Source organism: Phascolarctos cinereus, unplaced genomic scaffold (assembly GCF_003287225.1).
Source record: "Phascolarctos cinereus isolate Bilbo 61053 unplaced genomic scaffold, phaCin_HiC Scaffold_2;HRSCAF=192, whole genome shotgun sequence".
Taxonomy (NCBI): Eukaryota; Metazoa; Chordata; class Mammalia; order Diprotodontia; family Phascolarctidae; genus Phascolarctos; species Phascolarctos cinereus.
In genome coordinates this window covers 200,243,586-200,265,529 of record NW_027555625.1, presented here as the reverse complement: position 1 = coordinate 200,265,529, position 21,944 = coordinate 200,243,586, and the positions used below count along the sequence as shown (strand labels likewise).

Genomic DNA, 21,944 nt, shown 5'->3' with positions numbered 1-21,944 from the left:
AATTTGTTACTTCATGGCTATTGCTATGAATAATACAGGAGGTATTATTAGGAGGCGCGTCAGAAGGTACTTTTGTTTTGATTGCCCTCAATGTTGGGGTCCAGGAGGCAGCAGGGTATAAATGGGTAGAACCCTAGATTAAGGAGATTTGACTTTGAACACCACCTCCACCATTTAGTAGACGTGTCAATTTGGGTAGTAACTTAACTTCTCTGGCCTTCGGCTTCTCCAACTGTAATATAGTTGTAGGATTTGAGCCCAGATATAATATAGCTTTCATATCTAACTTACAGAATTGTTATTAGGAGAAAGTATAATTGTTTATGTGAATGTTTTATAAATTATATGGCAGTCTATAAATATAGATGATGATTATTGATTCCCATCTCTGGCCACCTGCATGAAGCTGCAGAAAATAAGTAGAAGTGACAGGAATTAACCAAGAAGATCGTGTGAAAAGTGGCTTTTAAAAATAATAAAAATTAATAATAGCTGATAGTCATGTGATGCTTTAAAATATACCATGTTACAAAGTATATATTGGTTTAATTAGGAGGGTCCTATTGGATGCTTTACAAAATTCCTCTACCTTTTTATTCTCTGCAGAAGATGTTGGGTGTCTATAAGCAGTTGCCATGGGAGATGACCAGCTATCCCATGAGATAGGTTCTCATACTTGTGGACATGTGATAAAGCCTTTTCTACCACTTCTTCCATTTGCCTTCCTATCCAGGAATGTGTGAGCTGTCCTTCTGCTTATCTATAGTGTAAAGCTCCCTTCTATTTTCTGGTTTTTTTTTATACCTGGGATTGTCAGGGTTCATAACAATTAACTTCTTCTGGTAGTATGTTTATTCATTGATCATTGGATGAGCATTTCACATGCAAAATGTCAGCAGCTATGTTAGTTCATGGATGTTTAAAAACGACGTGATTCTTAGCATATTCTACCCCTACTGTTTCAAGAGTGGAGCAACGGTTGTTCCGGAAGACAAAAGGCCTTTTGTATTTTCTTTTCTTTATAAGTCAATATGAGTAAGGATTTCGTTGCCAAATGACTAGCCTAGAGGGGATGAGACTCTACATTTAGTTAGGCTTGTCCTTGGAAAGCAGACTCAGTACTTTTACTGGACCATAACTGAAGCCTTTCCAGCAGGAATAGAACTTTCCATAGTTTGTGTTTCACTGGCATAGCCATTGAAAATTCCCTTCAGTGGAGGGAGAGATGCAGTCAGTGAGATTGCAAATCTGTTTGAATGGTGAGATTTTACATAGCACTTTCCTTGCATTATTTATATACCTTGTGACAGTAGAAAAAGCATGGACTCTGGAGTTATAGGATCTGGGCCCGAATCCTACCACTAATATTACCTGTATGACTTAAGGAATAGTACTTCTCTCTGGGCCTGTGTTTCCTAAAAGATGAGGGAATTGGAGTAGATGGTCTCTGAGGTCCCTTCCAACTCTAGATAGATGCTGTGATACTGTGGGACTACTTCATATAAAGTAAACAAATGCAGATATATACAGAGTAGTTAAATATAGGGTAGTTTGAAAGGGAGGCATTAGCAGTTGGAGGGAGGAATAAGGAAAGGCTTCATGGAGAAGATGGTATTTGAGGTGTGTCCTTAAAGGAAGAGAGGGACTGTGAGGAGGAGGTAAGGAGAAAGTGCATTCCAGGTATGTGGGACTGCCCTTATACAGGCCAAGATGGGAAGTGGAGCAGTTGGGTGGTGCAGGGGATAGAGAGTTAGACTTGGGGTCAGGAGTCCTAGCCTCACACAGTAGTGCTGTTATAAGAATAAATGACCTAACACTTTTAAAGTGCTTTTGCATATCTTAAAGTGAATGCTGGTTATCATCATTATTATCATCATGTATGAAGAACAGAGAGAGGGCCTGTTTGATGGATTTCAGACATAGGAGAGGGAGTAATGTCTGATGAGGCTGGAATTCAAGTTTTGTAGGTCTTTAAAAGCTAAATGCAGGAGTTTATATTTTATTCTAGAGGCAGTTGGAAGCCACTGGAGTTTAGGGGAGTTATGGGGTCACATCTGCACTTCAGGAAATTTATTTTGATAGCAGCGTATGTGATGGAGTAGAGTAGTGAGAGATTTAAGGCAGAGACCAGTTAAGATTAAGAGGCTATGTCTGTAATCTAGGTGAGAGGTGATATGAACCTGAATTAAAATGGTAGCTCTCTAGGTAGAGAGAAGGGTTTGGATGCAAGATGTTGTGGAAACAGAAATGGCAAGATTTGGCATCTGATTGGATATACGATGATGGAAAGTGAAGAGTCCAGGATAACACCAAGGTTTTGAACCCAGGAGACAGGTAACTTAGATAAAAATCAGCAAGTTTGTAAAAGGAATCATTTAGGGAGAAGATGAGGAGTCAGTTTTGGACTTGTTGCATTTGAGCCTGCTTCTGTCTTAGAGATAAAAGTTACATATGAGATGTATTACAATATAGGAAAAAGAGAAGAATACTATGAAGAGAAAAAAGTGATCACAAGAAACAGAGGTTAGGAATCAAGTACATTGAGTTCTAGCCAGAGGATAAAGATCAGGCACAGACAAATAGAAATATTTAAATGCACAAACAAATTCTCAGCATACTTTGCTTCTGAAAAGATGGTGATTTTAGAAACTGGAGTTAAAAGTGGATTCAAATTTTATCTAGGCATAGAGACACTTTTCCATAGGTACTAGCTATTTTTTGGCTATTTGTAGCTTAAGGAATAGGGTTACTATTCAGAAACTTTTTGAGAGCTTCTTATAGTTTGGTTCTAATGAATAACTATAAATAAAATCAGGAAAATAAAAAGATATTCAAAACATTTGGTTTTACTATACAGCCTGAGCAAGCTCCTCCCCCCTTTACACACACACACACACACACACACAGGCACCCCACTGAAAATTCATTGTGAGCTTAAAGCTTTTTGAGAAATCAGGACCATTAAAGGTCATCTCTCAAACAATGACTTAAAATTCTTAACCATTAACATTTTAGATTTTCACTGTAGAAATTCAGAATAGTTTTATCCTTCTGAAATTATACTAATAGCTAATAAAAACATACCGAACTCCTTGTCTACCTGGATGTCACTTATTAAGTAAGCTCACCTAACCTGAACAGGTCAAAACTATTGTGACTAAGCCCACCCAAAAGCCTCTGAAAACCCAAAATAAGTGTTACATAGTTCATTGAATGCTAAAGCTCTGAAAAGGGGCCTTAGATATCATAGAGTTCTCCTCTCTTCATTTCACAAAGAAATAGTTCTGAGGCCTTAAGAGAGTTTAAAATACATGTACTTGACCCATAGGAAAGCTATTCAGGTTCCTCAGCGAGTACATATTAAACACACTTTTACCAAGTCATTTGTGCAATTTTCCCTGCCTGATGGAGTTTAAAAATGCAGGGGAAAGTGGTGAAGATTGCTGCTAGCTAGAGACCAGCATGTGACAGCAACAGGAAGTAATAGATGAAAGGGAGACAAATTATAAAAAAACACGATACAGGAACTCAGAAAGCTCAGCAATATGGAGCTGTTCAGTGCAGTGGCAAGTAACAGTATGATCCACTTACCTCAGGAGCCCCTGAGGGTATCTCTTCATTACGTGGAACACAGTACAATAATTGAAGATCATAATGATGACCCTGGCATCAAGACAGTTAAGATTATTCATCATTACTGTGTTTAAGACATCAAGAAGAAATAATTTTTAGAAAGATTTCCATCAATAAAGATGCTGAAAAAGATAACCTTCAGTTAATCTGGAATTAATTCATATGAGTTATCTCATTCCTTGATGTTCAATAAATAATGTGTTCTTTAGTCTTACTTTATGATGAGAAGAATTTGACAGTCTGAGAAAATAATGTGAACTGTGATTTCAGTGTCAGTTGTTACCTCGATTGCTGATCAGGGATAAAAACTTAGGTTGGAAATGCTAATTAAGCATTTTTTCCACTTTTAAAATAATTTTAAATAGTGTTTAATTTGCCAAGCATCAAGAGAGGTCGTAAGTTGACTGGCTGTACACTTACTCTTCCTTTATTTTTTGCTTTGGTACATACATGTGATTTCATCTGGATGAAAAATTGATGTTCATTGCTTCCTTTGGTAGAGTGAACTTAATTATTACAATATATAACACCTTTGATTGAGGCAGCATGGCTAGTAGATAGAGAGTTTGGCCTTAAAATCAGGAAAACCTGAGTTCAAGTCTTGCTTCTGACACATACTGGATGTATGACCCTGGGAAAGTCCCTTAACTTCTTACTGCTCCCAGGCAACTCTTGAAGACTAGATGTCACCAAGAAACTTCCGGTCTGCATTGATAGGGAAAATGCCTCACTGTCTATGAAACCATAGGTCCTGTCCAAAAATCTTCATAGAAATTTAATTTTGACAAAAACTCAAATGTTTTACCTTCTCTCACTCTAGTGACTCAAACATTCTTGTCTGATGTTCAGTGAGTTAACAGTTGCTGGAAATATCATTTCAGGCTTTTTTTTTTAATACTATGGCTGAAATTCTATGGAAAAGCTATTTTTCCTGTTTTTTCTTGATGAGGTATAAGTTTTTCTAATGAATAAAATTTAGGGGAAAAGGATACATGTAATCACCTCTTGGTTATCCATCAAATAATTATATGAAATTCTAATTGCAGGTAAGTTCCTTGAGGAACTACTTCATTTTTGCCTTCAGCACTTAGCACATGCTTAACTGTAGTAGCTGCTTAGTAACTGTTGGCTGACTGATTGATTGAATTCATTGATAAGATCCTTGAAGTGTGTTTGGCTTTTTTTTTCTGTTTCTTTTGAGAGAAAAAAACACTTTGAAGAAATCGAGTGGTATAGCTTGTTTAGTAGAAAGATCACTGAATTTAGAGTCAGAAGATTTGGGATTGTAGCCCAGCTCTGCTACTTAACTGTTTAACATTGGGGAAATCACTTTACCTCACCTGAACTCAATTTCCTCATCTGTAAAATAATGGAGTCAGTGATCTCTATGCCATGTTACTGCTCTAAATCCTATGATCATCTGTGATCTATGTACCAACTATTAATTGTATACAATTATTGTGGACAAATATTGTACATTTCTCTTGCAGAAAGTGTTAAAGTTCACTTGGAATCAGAAATGATGTACAAATTAGTTTAATTTTATTATTTAATTGCAGTATAAGAGAAACTAATTTTTTTTCTTCTTTTCTCTCAGTGCACTATAACTACTTCTTGTTTCTTCATTGTTTCCTACCAAGGCTTTCCAGTCCTCATATTAGATTGGCCTGGCCCAAACTAAACAGAAACCAAAAAACAAGTTCAGCTCTCTATCTACCTGAGTAGATATAGTTTGACTGTATATCTAGGCCTGTAGTGAATGGTCTTTTCCTTAATTTAGTATCTTCAGCACAGCTTTCTTAAGCATTTACTTGCTATGCTGAAGGCAAGCCTGTGCTAATAATGGAAAAAGCATCAGAGAAGGAGTTAGGTTACCTAGAATCTAAATATGGCTCTGCCCCTAACTAATTCCCAAACTAACCTTAGACAAACAGATCATTTCATCTTTGTAGGGGTCTTCATCTGTATTAATGTGGTGTTTAAATTAGATAATCTCTAACATTGGTTGACTTTCTGCAATTTTTTTTCTGGTGGGAAGGGAATTCCAGATATTTCTTATATTAAGACAGTGTTCCTATTCCAGGAAACATCTTCAATGCTTTCATATTTTTATTTGTTATTTTTTAAAGCTTTGGAACAACCTGCGGCATTACAGTATTTTCATATATCCAAACCAGTCTTAGGATTCTTGGGCTTCATGGAATCTGAGGCCTCCTCAATGTGGGCATTCTCTCCATTGGTGAAGTATAGACAGTTCATGCCTACTATCCTGCATAATTCTTGTCCAGGATACAACCAGGTTATCTATCTCTGAATACCTCGCTTTTGAAACATCCATTTTTTATCTTTTTTTCCTGGATTATATCTTTTAAATCATTTTTTGCATGTAAAAAGTCGTCATTAGCAATGTTCTGCAACCAACCAAGGCCCACTGCATATATATCCTTTACCCTTTGGGTACAATTTTTATTCCTTAGCATTTGTGGAGCTCCATGATTTGTAGTCATATAGCATTACCAAAAAAATACTGGTATTAAGAAGATGAGTTCTGGATCCCTCTCTTCCACCTTTTTAATTCTGGACTCTTTACATTTATAATGTCCCTCTCAAGACATAAATATATACTGATATACTAACTTAATGGGCTGCCCATCCAAATACATATCAAAGTCTAGGCAAAAGATATACTTCATCTGTTATACCTACTTCACTGGGATTTTTTGGTGGGGGAGTGTAAATCTACAACATGTAAATGTGAATAGATATAGTTTGGTTTTTATCTCTCTGGGTTGTTGGGCCATTCTTATACTTGTGGATCTCATTGAAGAGTTTCCATGGTCACTGGGGGAATAATAAAATTAGAATGATGTCATCTGCAAACATGAACATCTTGAAGATTTCATCATATACAGAAAATCCTCTAGTGCCCCTGATTTTATTTGCTCCCATCTTCTCCAGAAACTTGTATTTTCCCATCATTCCTTCGCTCTCGCTCTCACTCTATCTATCTATCTATACATATATACTGACTCCTTCCCTATTTCCTGTAAACATGTCTAGGTCTCCCATATCCTTTAAAACAAGATGATTGACCCACCAACTATCAAGTTAATTTACTTATTTCTCTGAGTCTTCTCTTCCTACTAGACTACCTCACTTGTATGACTTCATCAGCTCTCAGAAGTTCAGCTAACATCTTTCTGGAGATGACTCCCAGATCCGTATACCCAGCCTTACTCTTAATTCTGATCTCTACTCCCACATCACCAATTCATTCACAAGATGGATCCAGCATGCTTTTCCACACTAGGTACATATTACTCCCCTGGGCACACTCTTTGGTCTAGCCAAACTGCCCTGTTTGGTTACCCTCACTGATGACATTCCATTTCCTGTCTCCATGGATCCTTTAGGGTAAGAACTGATTCTTCTTTGTCTTTGTATTATTGGCACCCAGTACAATGCCTAAGACCCAGTTGATGTTTAATAAAGTTATCGCACCATATAGTACAGTAAAAAGTATGCAGAATTTGAAGTCAGAGGGCCTGGGTTCAGAGCTGAATTCTGTTCTCTTATTACCTGTGTAATCTTGGGCAAGACATTTAACCTTTCTTGGCCTCAGTTTACTCAACTGTAAAGTGACAAGGTTAGACTGGATGGCCTCTGAAGTTCCTTTCTTGCTTCAGATCCATGATCAGTCTTATGATCTCTGAAATATTTGTTGGATGATCCTCTCGTAATCAAACTCCAAAAAAAAAAATATCTCTATATAGGCATTCTCCTTCACTTCTCAGCCCATTCTAATCTGGCTTCTGACTTCATCACCAATTGAAACTGCTTTCTCCACGATTATCAATGAATTCTTTTTTTAAAAAAAAGTTTTTACAAAGGAATATTTACCTCAAAGGTATAGCAAGAACAAACATACAAATATTTCCTTCCTCCTCTTACTGCCTGAAAGCATAATTCCCCTCTTACACTACTTTGTGGAGGGAAGTTAGGTTGTTCATTTTCTCAGTTCTCATTCTTCTTAACTCTGCTGCATCTGCTGTTGTTGGCACTCTACTCCTGTAATTTTATAATCCTTATTTCTTCCTAGTTCTCCTCTTATCAATGTAACCACACCTCATTTTAGCTTTATTTGGATCCTTATCCATGTTCCATCTCCTAGAGGGGATGTCCAGCAAGGCTCTAGACTTTTCACTCTTTTCTAATCTTTCTATACCCTGTCTCTTGGTGGTCTTATCAGTGCCTATGAGTTGTTATCATCTCTATGCAAACAACTCCTACATCTATATATCCAGCTTTAATCTCTCTCCTGAGTTTCATTCCACCATTATTAACTGACTTTTAGACATTACCACTTGGATGTCCTGTAGGCATGTCCTAAACAGTACTTACTGTTTTCTCTCCAAACCTATCATTTCTCCAAAATTCCCCATTTCTGGTAAGGTTGTTATCATTCTTCATCACCCAGGTTTGAAATCTCTGTCTTGGCTTTAATCTTTTCTCTCCTCCCTCTATTTCCAGACAGTTGCTTGTTAGTTCTATTTACACAATTTCTCTCTCACCTGTCCTCTTCATCATACTTAGCCAGTATCCTAGATTATGTTGTCATCACCAACAGCCTCCTATTTGTATTTCCTGTTTCTTCTAAGAAAACCTAGAAACTTCTAGTTTCTTCCTTTACATGGATGCCAAAGTAATCCCCCTAAAACACAAGTCTGATCATGTCACTCCTTCAGTAGCTTCTTAATGCCCCTAGAGTAAAATATAAACTTTTGATCTTGGCATTTGAAAACCTTTCACAAAGTAGGTCTATTATTCTTGCCATGTTTTATGTTATTCCCTTTCATGTGCTATGTGTCAGCCAGTTTAGCCCAATTTGTTTTTCTTCCAAACTGAGCATTCCTTCTTTTATCTCCTTACATTTTCACAGGTCTTTGCCTTTGCCTGAAATTCAATCTCTCTTTTCCTCCATCCCTCACAGAATTCCTGGCTTCCTTCAAGGCTCAACTCATGTGCCTACCTCCTACAGGAAATCTGCCCTGATTCTCTAGTTGTCAATGCTCCCAATCTCCTCAATTTTCACTATATGTACATATACATATACACATACACATATACACACATAGAAGGATCAATATATGTTATATACATACCTGTTTGTATAGAACAAGAATAACATAAGCCTCTTGAGTTCAAAGACTGTTTCTCACTTGATCTTTGTATCTCCAGTACCTAAGTAGTGTCTTGCACATGCTTATTGAAGACTGAATTGGGTTGGACATCTTCCATTATAGTGGCACACACTTTTGGTGTATGTATATCTTCTTGTTTTATTCTTGACTTAACATTGATCAGGATCCATCAATAAATCAATTTCCATGGTTCCATTCCATAAAAAAAAGAACTTTGAATGACCTTAACACATGCATGGGACATAGTATCTTCATATTTGGATCAATATAGTATGTTGACATAGAAATTCCAGAGGAGTAAGCAGCCTGGGATAAATCTTTTTCGTAGATTGTTAAAGAGTTAGAAGGGACCTAGGTAAATTGCTTAATTCAGGGATCCAGCAAAGTTAATTAACTTGCTCAGTGTTACACAAAAACAACTGACCTCAAATTTGAACTCACATAGCATTTTTCATCATGAGTCCTTTAGAATTGTCTTGGATCATTGTATTGCTCAGAATAGCTAAGTCATTCACAGTTGATCATCATACAGTATTGCTTTACTGTGCACAATATTCTTCTGGTTCTGCTCACTTCAGTTTGTATCAATTCATATAAGTTTTTCCAGGTTTTTCTGAAATCTGCCTGTTCATCATTTCTTATAATACAGCAACATTCCATTATAATCAAATACCACAATTTGCTCAGCCATTCCCCAATTGATGAGCATCCTCTCAATTTCCAATTCTTTGACACTACAAAAAGCTGCTATAAATATTGGGATACAGACCTAGTAGTGGTATTGCTGGGTCAAAGGGTATGCACTGTTTGATAGCCTTTTGGTGTAGTTCCAGATTGCTCTCCAGAATGGTTGGATCAGTTCACAACTCCACCAACAGTCCATTAGTGTCCCAGTTTTTCCATGTCCCCTCCAACATTTATTATTTTCAAAAGGAGCACTTTTAAAAAGTGCTGTTAAAGGAGTTACAAAAGTAATTCCTGAAGAGTACATTGGAGAAGAAGAGTAGGAATTTGATTTCTGGGTAGTCTCAATATTGTCCTCATAGACTAATTAATTATACGTATATGAAAAACTGAGGTTTTTTTTTTTTCTTTTATGTGCCATTGGTTGTTTCCCTACAGTTCTGGCATCTATGTTGGTAACAGAATCTAATTCATGTTTGTATAATTTTTAGAAGGCTTTTATATTCTTTCCATCCCAGAGAGTTGATGTAACTTGCTAAATCTTTCTTTGCTTTGTGCGCTTCAGATTGCAGTAATGCAGAAGCTCTTAATCTGCGGGCTTTCCTTATTATTTCATTTGACTGTCTCCAAAACATTACCTGTAGAATACAACATTGATGATCATTTTCAAGCTACAGCTTCACTGCCAACAAAGGTTATCTACTTATACGTCTCAATCATGGCCGCCAGACCCAAATATTATTTTGCTTGGACTTTAGGTAAGTAACATTAAAGCTATTTGTCAGTGTATTTTGTGGTTGAGAGTGCCATCTTGAGGATGATGAGAGTTATTTCATTTTAAATTAGATCCATAGCAGATGTGAGGTCCTTGTAAATTATATGTTGTAAAAATGAGTTCTCACAGTTGTTTTGAGTTAATTTCAGAGCCTGATAACAACTCTTTTAAAAAAAATAGCTTTTCCCCAGGTTTCTAGTCAGAACATGATTTCATTTGGGTTTGGATTCATTTTTACAACATGGTAAAGGAAGTTTGGACATTTGTATTTAAGCTTATTCCTTCTGATTGACTTATTAAACTGAATTTACTGTAATTTAGTGTTTAGATATTCAATTTGGATTGGCCAAACTATTGCCAAATAAACTGGCAACTTTCCCTTGATTTGCTACCCAAAAAATTTTCAATTTTGAAATTTAAGCAAAAATTTTTGTGATAAAATGTTTGTGCACCATTGGTCATAGTCTTCTTTCTGTCTTCTGTCTTTTAGTGACTAAAGGAAAACATTAACTTTAATAGCCACTAGGTGACTTAATAAATAAAACTGTATTTTCCCCTTAGGCTTGTCTGACTTTTCCACTCGAAACCAGTGTGTTCTTTGACAAGTCACTTGCCTTCTCTGGGTCTCAATTTGCTTATGTATAAAATTCAAAGGTTGGATTCGATGACCTTTCAGGTTCTTTCAAGCCGTGACCCTATAAGCCTCATTTTTTCATATGCCATTTATTATTTTATATCTAAAGTTGTTCTTCATTCAGGATGTTATCCTTCTATTTGTAATAAATGCCTAGTTATAAAAAATATATTTATTGTTCTTTAAAAGAGTGTTTTACTTATGCACTAATAGACCATATTTTAGCTATTCAGCTTTATTATATAGTAAACTTAATGGCTGTAATAGCTAGATGGCATAGTAGATGTACTGCACCAGGAGTCAGAAGGACCTGATTTCAAATCTGGCCTCAGACACTTAGTAGCTTTGTGACTTTGGGTGAATCACTTAACAACACTGTCTGCCTCAGTTTCCTCATCTGTAAAATGATGATAATAATAGCACCTTCCTCCCAGTGTTACTGTGACGATCAAATGAGATAATATTTGCAAAGTACTTCACAAACCTTAAAGTTATCATTATTACTTATAGCTAAATGGGCTTACTTATTAATTATTCCTTAAAATTGAGTAGAGAGTGAATGATGAGTGTCATTCTTCTTTCACCTACCATCTTTCTCCATAAAGAGATGCTACTAAAGAAGATGGCACATTTCAGCAAAAACCTTTTCCTTTGCAATTTCCAAGTGAAGTTCTACTTGTAGTAATGTTGTCTTATATCATAAGATATTGATCCTGTGCTTGCACTGTGCAAATTTCAACTACTTTGCATTATAATTATTTTCTTCTGTGCTTTATTTTTATTTCCCCAGTTAGTTTATAAATTCACAGAGGACAAGATATTTCTTTTTTATCTTTGTATACCTGATATTCAGACTAATTTCCCTATAGGTATGGAAAGATTCTAGGACCTGGCAGCATGAACTTCTGGGAAATGTAGTTCAGAATATTGAGTTCCCCTGCCCACCCCTTCTTCGAAGGCTCAGTAAGCTGAAGGGAGAAAAACTCACACTGTATGTCAGAACTATGGTTCCCGAAAGTCCATACCTCCAGAACTTTTTCCTGAAGGCTGAGAAATCAGTCCTAACATCCAGTTCATTAATGTCTTTAGAGAAACTATTATTGGCTTCACACAGGATTGATCTTTAATAAATCCTACATGGATTAATAAACAAATCAACATATTAACCTGGTAGAGGGCTAAGGTAATTTGTAGGCCATTTTGGATTTGCATTTAGTATCTGGTTTATTCTTACTCTGTGAAGTAAGCATATGATTTGTCTTTAGAAGTCAACTTTTTCCATTCTTCTTAACAAACAAATGAATTTACTTATTATTTTAATTTTTGTAAGTTAATGATAGATTAAAATACTTTGTTGTCTCACAAGGATTTTACAGTATTTTTAAAGGTTTTTTTGGTTTTTGTAGAATTTAATGTTATTAACATGGTTTTCAACAGCAATGATTCCTAAAAATATCCAAAATTGACAACTTTTTAAAATTGTCATCTTTGCAGGCAGCATATTAATGTAGTCTGGTCTGTTACCTAAAGTAAATATTGACTTTGATTTAGGACTGAGCATTTGCCTATATCCTGTAATGCTGCTAAGGCTTCTACAAGAAGTGTGGCCCATTTGTCAGAACACAGGATTTTTAAGGAGATGAGCAGTCTGTAGGTTATCTGACAATGCTCTGTGAGGCTGGCCTCTTAATAGTTTCAAACTTATCAGTATCAGTAATACAGCTAACTTTTGGAAATGTTGGGAGCATCTGTTAATCTTCATAAAGAACTTTGAAATCTAGATGAATGTCATTGTAGTTTTATAAAATGAGATTCTGTTTTATCAGCATTTTCTTAATTATTGCAGTACTAATGATAAAAATATTTGCAGAATGGTTAACAAAACTCATTTTTAAATTTATGGCCTTTGGGAAATGAAGAATAAATAAAAAATTATCTATAATAAGGAGATTCTTCCACTTTTTCCTCAAGAAAAACCAATTAATATTTAAAAAGTAATACTGATTAGAAATGCAGCTGCAATTAATGCATACTTAGTATAATGCTATATCTTAACTAGTCCAATCCTACTGGAGGAATCCCATTGAGGAAACTGAAGCCCAGAAGCATTTAAGTGCTCTTGCTACCAAGTCCCACTGTAGGTGCTCGTGGGATCATAGATTTACATCTGGAAGGGATCTCAAACATCATTCCAGTGCCCCCATTTTATAGATGAGGAAAATGAGGTCCCAGAAAGTTAAGGGTCTTGCCCAGGAATGGGGAATCTGTAGCCTCGAGGCCATATGTGGCCCTCTAGGTCCTCAAATGTGGCCTTTTGACTGAATCCAAACTTCACAGAACAAATCCCCTTAAGGATAGGATTTGTTCTGTAAAACTTGGACTCGGTCAGAAGGCCCCACTCACTGCCCAAAATCATGCAGGTAGTTAAGCAGAAGAGATGGGATTTGAATCTAGGTCCTCATGTTTCCAAATTCAGTGCTCTTTAACAATATTGGCTTTCCCATCGTAATTATGGTCCCAGTAACAACCAATATTTAAATTGTGCTCCCTGAGATAGTTCAGAAAAGGCCCAGCTATTCATTTGTGGGATAGGTGTGAACTTGAGCAAGGAAAGGCTTTCATTAAGATAGTGACTGACTACCATTTTATTTTTGTTTTATCTGAATTTGGTTTACATATTATAGCCTAAGCTTACTTTACTCCTGACCTCTTTACTGACTATTTATAGGATTATATATTTAAAGCTATAATGAACCTTACAGATCTTCTAGTCTGTTCCTTTCATTTTATAGATGACGAAACTAAAGGCAGTACTGTGCAATGGAACGAGCACTGGGGGGCAGCTAGGTGGTGCAGTGGATAGAGCACCAGCCCTGAAGTCAGGAGTACCTGAGTTCAAATCCAGCCTCAGACCAAACACTTGACACTTACTAGCTGTGTGACCCTGGGCAAGTCACTTAACCCCAACTGCCAAAAAACCCCAAACAAACAAAATAAGAAAGAGCACTGGATTTGAAGTTATAAGACCCCAGTTTCAAGTCCTAGTTCTTCTGCTTGATAGTTATGTGACCTTGGGAAAGTCACAGCCTTATTGGGCCTCAGTTTCTTCAACTGCAAAATGAAGAGACTGAATTCCAATGGCCTCTAAGGAAGGTCCCCTCCATCTCTAAACTTATGATTCCATGACCTAAGTTCCAGTTCTGTTTCTGCCATTCACTACAACCTTGGGAAAGTCATTTAACTTCTCTAGGACTCAGTTTCTTCTTCTGGAAAAATGTACTAGATGCCTTTTAAGATTCCTTTGAGCTTTATCTATGTGTCTTTGAAGCCCAGAGGCAAAATGATTTGCCTAAGATTATATAGGTAACATATTAGCAAATTATTGTTTAGTCTGTCAAAATGTTATATTCTATTTCTGATTTTCTCTTATTTCCAAGACATCTTTTTAAAATACCTTTTCGATATACTAAGATCAAGTAGGGTGGTAATAGCTATCAGGTACATAAAACATTAAATAGACATTATTATCAATATACATATCTTCTATTATTTTGTTTATATAGATAGTACTATATATATATGCAAATTATATTATTTTGTTACTGTTTAATGAACACTAGAGTCACATACGTTAGACAAAAAGTTGAGTGACACATATTCTCTGAATTGTTTTCTCTTGCATGATTTGTTGGCAAATAGACCTTTTGAGGCATCAATTTCCTCTGTTGCTTTTCAAGTAAATGTATAAAACTAAAATTATATGAAAAAGACTGTATATGCTAAATATCGAGGACAGTTCATACGTGAACTAGATTGGCTGAGGCATAATAAAGTACAAAATGAAAATAATTGTGTTCTAGCAACTCATTCATATGTTTTACTGTTCCTAAAATACATTTTGAATGAACTACATTCATTTCCAAGGACATTGCCTATCGGCGTGTCATTTCAACAGTAAAATGTAAGCATCATAATGAAACAAAATTAGAATAACTTTAGATTTTGTGTGTATGTCTGTAAAAATGTGGTTTGAAAAAATGGTGTACAATGTTAAAGCCTGCTTGGGATAATATGGCCACTAGTAACAATAACTATTTTTCCTTGACTCTGTTCCAATACAGCTGATGCTATTAACAATGCAGCTGGATTTGGTTTTAAGGGCTATGATAAAAATGGAGAAGAACGTTGGGACTTAATTTCCAATTTGAGAATCCAGCAAATAGAGGTAGGTAAATGATTAGTGGTCTATTATATAATACTTCATATAAACAGTCTTATTTAAGTTCTAATATCCCAAGTGTGGAATAGAAGTTTTTAATAACACTATTTGAAGATATGTAGTTTGTGAGTCATTGGTAAAATTCAATACTGAAATGCATGAATTTTAATTCATCCTCTAGAGGGCAAAAGGACACATTAATTCATTTTCACAGGCATTGCCTACCAGCATGTCACTTCAGTAGTAAAACGTAAAGAGAGTTATAATGAAATAAAACTAACATTAAACTCTGTGTGTCTGTGTACGTGTGCACATGCACATGTGTGTGTACATCTTAAAGCAAGCAGGAACCTTGGCCTCCTTATTTTATATCTGATAAAAATAAGATTCAGATGTGATCTGACTTGCCCAAGGTCACACAGCTAGTAAATACAGAGATAGGATGATCAGTCTGGTCTGCTTACTCTCCATTCAATGTTCTTTCCATTCCCTCATCTGCATTATCCTTTACCCTTGAATCTGTTTCTTGCTTCTTCCTGTGCTCATGCTTTGCCAAATCCCAAACCTAGTTTACCTCCATGATCTGCCTTCTTGGTTTCTACTCATACGCTGCTTGATTTACAAGAAATTGTAGTGACTGGGTCAGTTACAGAATTGTTATTTCAGACTCACCTGGGCTCTCAAGGCTTCACGCACATCCTTTTATTCTTCCCTGAGTTACTGTCATCCTCTCCATAGCAACCATTCCAAACTTTCCCTTATTTCCTTAGGCCTCTCCCTTGATTTTGGAAGAGCAGATATCAAAGAGTTCAACAGAAAGGAGGAATCCCATAGACTAAATATCTACAAAGGAAAACAACCCAGGAAGCATGGGAAGGCAGGGACTAACTTTTGTGCCCTTTTATAACCCTAGCACTCACTTAGCACGGTGCCTTACAGGTAATAGGTGCTTAATAAATGCTTACTGACAGACTGAGTGACCACAAAGAGAAGAAATCCAGTAAAGAGGAATAATGATGGGAGTTGGAGCTGCACAGAGGACTCATCATCCACCTCAGATCTATATAGAGAATGGAAACAAAAGGAGATACCATGATCAGTATGAAAGCTTAGCATTGCCCTTTAAGGACAGCACCAGGAGTGCTAAAACTCAGAGTAAATTTAGGCAAGAAAAGCCAAGGTAACAAAAAGGATTTTGTATTGTTTTTTAAGTTATATTGGGGAAAAGAAGAAGATCATAGAAGAGAGAGGACCACTATTCAGGGTGGAGAGGACAATGAAAACTGACAACAGAAAGAAAACAAATCGGTTTTACTTTTAATTTGCTGCTCTTTTCTCCACTGAGAATGACCCTTGATCTGAAAAGGACAGAACAAAAGTGGCTGATAGAATAAGTAAGGAGATAGTAAGACAACACTTAACTGTCTTTATTGAACTCAGGTCACCTGGCCCAGTGGAACCACAATCGTGTGTTCTGGAAAAATGACAGATATGAATACTGAGTGATATTCAGAAGATCATGGAGAATAGAAGAGGTGCACATCAAGACTGGAGAAAGACAAATGTCCAGTTTTCCCCCAAAAAAAAGTGGAATCTGAAAACTACAAACTACTGACCTTGATTTCTATTCCTGGCAAAATTCTAGAATAAATTAATAAAAAGATGGTCAGTGAATATTTAGAAAAGGAAGTGATGATCACAAAGAGCTATTATTGCTCATGAAAAACAGGTCAGACCAGACTAACCTTCTATCTTATTTGATGGCGTTACTAAATGAGTAGTTCAGGGTACTAATGTAGATATTTTTAAATGAACTTTAAGTTGTTTATTAATAGTAATTAAAAATAATAATAATCTTAGAGGATATCACCATAGGAGTTCTGCACAATTTTTGCTTACTCTGAAGGGGTCTACCACTTTGAAAAATTTTGAGATCCATTGGACTAGGCAATATTTAAAATTTGGTAGATGTAGAACTATTTGAATGTCCAGACTAGAGTGGTTATTAGTGGTTCAACTTCAGTTTGGAAGGTCTCCAGGGATCTAAGCTCACCCTATGATGTTTAATATTTTTAACAGTAAGTTGGATAAAGACATCTATGTATAGCAAATTTGCAGTTGATATAAAGCTAAGTGATTCCTAACTCACTGGATGACAAAGGATTCAGTAAGAATTTGATAGGTTAGAGCACTGGGCTGAATTTAATAAAATTCAATATGGATAAATGTTCAGTTGTTCAGTCATTTTCAGTTGTGTCCAACTGTTTGTGATCCCATTTGAGGTCTTTCTTGGCAAAGATATTGGAGTAGTTTTCCATTTCCTTCTCCAGCTCGTTTTACAGATGATGAAACTGAGGCAAACAGGGTTAAGTGACTTGCCCAGGGTCACACAGCTAGTAAGTGTCTGAGGCCAGATTTGAATTCATCTTCATGAGAATATGAATCTTCTTGACTCTAGGTCTGGTACTCTATCCACTGTGCTACCTAGCTGCTGTACAAATGTATACTTAGCCTTGAAAATTTTTCTTCACAAGTTTAAGCTGAGCAAAGTATTGATTGGTTAGATGACAATTTGTCTGACAAAAGATCTAGAATTTTGAGTGGATATGTAAGCTCAATATGAGTACACCTTGTGATATGGCACTTGAAAAAATCAATACAGTCTTGGACTTCCAGGAATAAGGAGGTGATAATTACACTGTTCTCTACCTAAATCAGACTATATCTGTTGTTCAGCTCCAGATGTCACAAGTTAGGAAGGACTTCAGTAACCTGGAGAGTGTTCTGAGAAGGGAAATCAGGATGGTAAAAAGCCTTTAATTCATGCCATATGAGGATCAGCTGGAAGAACTAGGGACATCTAGCTTGAAGAAGAACAGATTCAAGGAAGACATAATAGATGTCTTCAGATTTCTGAAGGGCTGTGCTGTGGAAGCAGGTTTAGACTTTAATTTTTTTTTTGGCCCCAGAGGGAAGAGTCAGAAAAAAATGGGTGAAAGATGCAAAGAGTCAGACTTAGGTTTGATGTCAGGATAAACCTAGTAGAAATTAGAACTCTAGTAAAGAGGAATGGACAGCCTCAGGAATGAGTGGATTGATGGGAAGTCTTCAGGCAAAACAGTGAGTGACCACTTATTGGGCCTGTAAGCTCTGAGTTGAACTTCAGTCTTCTCTCAAAATCTTCTGCCTCTTTCCCTGCTGTCTTTCAGAGTTAACAAAAGTATCCCTTAAAACAAAAAAGAAGGGCTTCAGTATGAAAATCATGAGGGGAAAGGATCTGAAAGTACAGAGGTGAATCCTATCCTATACCAGTCAGGCAACACGAGTTTATTAAGTATGTGTCTTGGTGCATACAAAGAAAAAACAAAACAGAAATTTGGAGGACAGTGAACAGTGTTACACAGAAAAAAGAGAAAGAACCTTGAACACTTGAATCTAAGAAACTAGTTGAGGTTCTTCCCATAGAAGAGGAAGCAGCCACATGCCCTATAAGGAATAATAAAGTAAATCCACTAGCCAAATCAAGTTAACAAGCATTTGTTAAGTGCCAGCTATGTGCCAGGCACTGTGCTAAGCACTAGGGATTTTTTTTGATAAGGCAAAAACAGTCCCTGACCTCAAGGAACTTACAATTTAATTGAGGAGATAACATGCATAGAACTGTTTATGAACAAGATATGGATAGGATAAGATGGAAATAATCTCAGATGAGAGTCAATAGCATTAAGGAGATCAAGAAAGACTTCCTGTAGTAGGAGTTTAAGGTGAGTGTGAAAGAATTCTAGACATGGGGAACAGCCAGTTCAAGAAATGGTGTGTGCAAGAATGTGCAAGAAACAGCAAGGAAGGCCAGTGTCAGTGAATCATAGAACACGTGGGGCGGGGAAAGATGTCAGAAGGCCTGGAAATGCAGTGAAGGGCCAAGTTATGACAGGCTTTAAAACCCAGAGGGAAGTATTCTGGTGAAAGCTTATTCCTTAAGGATCAGACGAAAAAGTGAGGAGGACTGATGGTCGGTGATTCCCTGTTAACGGATAGCTGGGCAGCTCTTCATCCACCGATAACATTCAGAGAAGTCTTCGAAGGATGTATATCTGAGAGGGAACAGAGATGCCCAAGACTTAACCTGATGAATGATTACTGTACACTTCTTGTGATTCATATGAGCACAATGATGCCATGAGGAGCAACCTAGAAGATGACAGCATCATGGGCAAGAAATGAAAGATCTTGGAGGTACAGGTAGTGGTGTTTTCTGACTCCAAATCCAGAAGTTTTTCCACCGAACAGTTCTGTTGATATGCTTACACCTATCAGCTATATGAACCAAACTAGAGACCATAACGAGTAGCTGCAATGTCAAAAAAAGAAATAGCAGTAATGACATCTAGAGTTCTCAGGAGACAAAATTCAAGAAATGAGTTTTCAATAAAACCCATGGCCTCATATGTCTCTAATATACTAGTAAATAATAAGCAGAAAGGACTATGCAACACAAGAAAACAAATTTGAAGCTGCATGGTGGCCTATGCCTGTAACCCCTGCTGCTGGGAGAGGCTGAAGCTGGGGGATTCCCATGCTTACTCCCCTGTCCTTATCTAAGCTTTGAGAAACTTACCCAGAACCCAGGGGGTTTAGTCCTCTACACAGATGTTCATGAGTTCATAAGGGGCAACAGGGCAAAACAAAGAACAAAAGTGCCATTTGTTTTGTTAAGAGCCTGAATTTCTGACTCTACTCTTAAAACCATGGTAAAGGTGTAATAAGCAGGTTAACATTCAGGTGAGGCTTATTGTTGAATAGATTTATATATTTAGGTGTCTTACATCTGAGATGAGCCATTCTTCAATTACTAGGTGATAAAGAAGTCTCTAACAGCCCTTGAAATTTTTATTTCTGGCAAAATTGTGGAACATATTATTAAAAGACTAATCACTACATATCTTACAAAGGAAGCTATGAAAAGGAAGAATTGGCATGGAATCATCCAGAATAGGCCACATATACCAGACTAGCCTTATTTCATTTCTTGACAAGGTTACTAAGCTGGTAAAATCCTGTAGTTGTGGTTAAACTAGATTTTAGTAAAGCAATCGATAATATGTTTCATGCTCTTCTTTTGGAAAAAATAGATTTGAGCTAGACATTGTTTATAATGAAATAAATTTGATCAATATCTTACACCATATACCAAGATAAGGCCAAAATGGACACATGGCCTAGATATAAAGGGAAATATTACAAGAAAATTTGAAGAACATGGAACATATTACCTATCAGATTTATGGATAGATGAACAATTTATGAACAAACAAGGGATAGAGAGCATTGAGAGATATAAAATGGATAATTTTTATTGCATTAAATTTAAAAACTTTTTGTACAAATAAAACAAATGTAGCCAAGATCAAAAGGAAAGCAGAAAACTGAGAAAAAAATTTGTAGACGGTTCTTCAGATAAAGGTCTTATATCTCAAATAAATAAAAAGGACTTTGTCAAATCTATAAGGATGAAATCATTCCCCAATTGATAAATGGTCAAAGGATATGAACAAGCAATTTCCAATGAAGAAATCAAAACACTTTGGTCATGTGAAAAAATACTCTAAATCATCTGATTAGAGAAATACAAATTAAAACAGCCTTGAGATATCATTTCGTATCTATCAGATTGGCTAAAATGATAGAAAAGTGACTAGTGTTGGAGGGGATGTGGAAAATTAGGACTTTAATTCATTGTTGGTGGATCTGTGAGCTGATCCAACCATTTTGGAGATTTGTAATTATGCCCAAAGAGTTATTGAACTGCCTGTACTCTTTGACCCAGCAATACCACTGTTAGATCTGTTTCCCAAGATGATTAGGGAAAAAGGAAAAGAATCTATGTGTTTTCAAATATTTGTAGCAGCTCTCGTTGTGGTGACAAAGAACTGGGAATTGCGGGGATGCCCATCATTTGGGGAACGGCTGAATAAACTGTGGTATATAATGGTGGAATAGTACTCTTCTATAAGAAATGATGAGCTCAATGATTTTAGAAAAGCGTGGAGAGACCTCCACAAAAAATGAAGAGCAAAATTAGCAGAACCAAGAGAACATTGTATACGGTAACAGCAGTATTGTTTTAAGAACAGCTTTGAACGACCAAGTCATTCTGAGTATTATAAATACCCAAATTAACTGCAAAGATCGTATGAAGAAAGATGCTGTTTGCATCCAGAAAAAGAACACACATACACAGATTTGTGTCTAAACAGTCACCATCTCAAAGTTTGGGAGGGAAGGGTAAAAAAAAAACAGAGAAAGTTACATGATAACCTTGTTGTATATTTGAAAGGAATAGTAAGTTGTACATGATATCTGTAATATCAGATGCCATTTCAGTTTTTCTGTTCCACTTAGTTATGGAAAGCTTGTTTCATTTCTTAATTTTAGAATAAAAGAAATAATTAAATAATTAAATGAATTTGGAACCAGATAAATGACAATAAGTTGTTAATAGTTTGATTTCATCTTGGAAAGAAGTTCCCAAGGAGTGTGCTCCACGGATGTGTATTTGAATCAGTAATACTTCATATTTCTTATTAATGCCTGAGATAAGGGCATATAAGCCATACTTATCTGATTTTCAGATCATAGGGTAAGGAGATAGCTAATACAGTAGATGGCAGAGACAGAATATATAAAAAATGGGGCAGCTAGGTGGTGCAGTGGATAGAGCACTGGCCCTGGATTCAGGAGGACCGCAGTTCAAATCTGGCCTCAGACACATAACACTTACTAGCTGTGTGACCCTGG

At 36.4% G+C, this 21,944-nt stretch overlaps 1 protein-coding gene across 1 annotated transcript in view; it reads left to right on the top strand.

The window, feature by feature from the left end:
- Positions 1-21,944, top strand: part of MBOAT2 (membrane bound glycerophospholipid O-acyltransferase 2) — a 171,528-nt gene that overhangs the window by 138,546 nt on the left and 11,038 nt on the right. The window contains exons 8-9 of the mRNA XM_020992692.2: positions 10,084-10,276; positions 15,049-15,152. Coding sequence (XP_020848351.1) covers positions 10,084-10,276; positions 15,049-15,152 — 297 coding nt within the window. The remainder of the gene's footprint in view (positions 1-10,083; positions 10,277-15,048; positions 15,153-21,944) is intronic.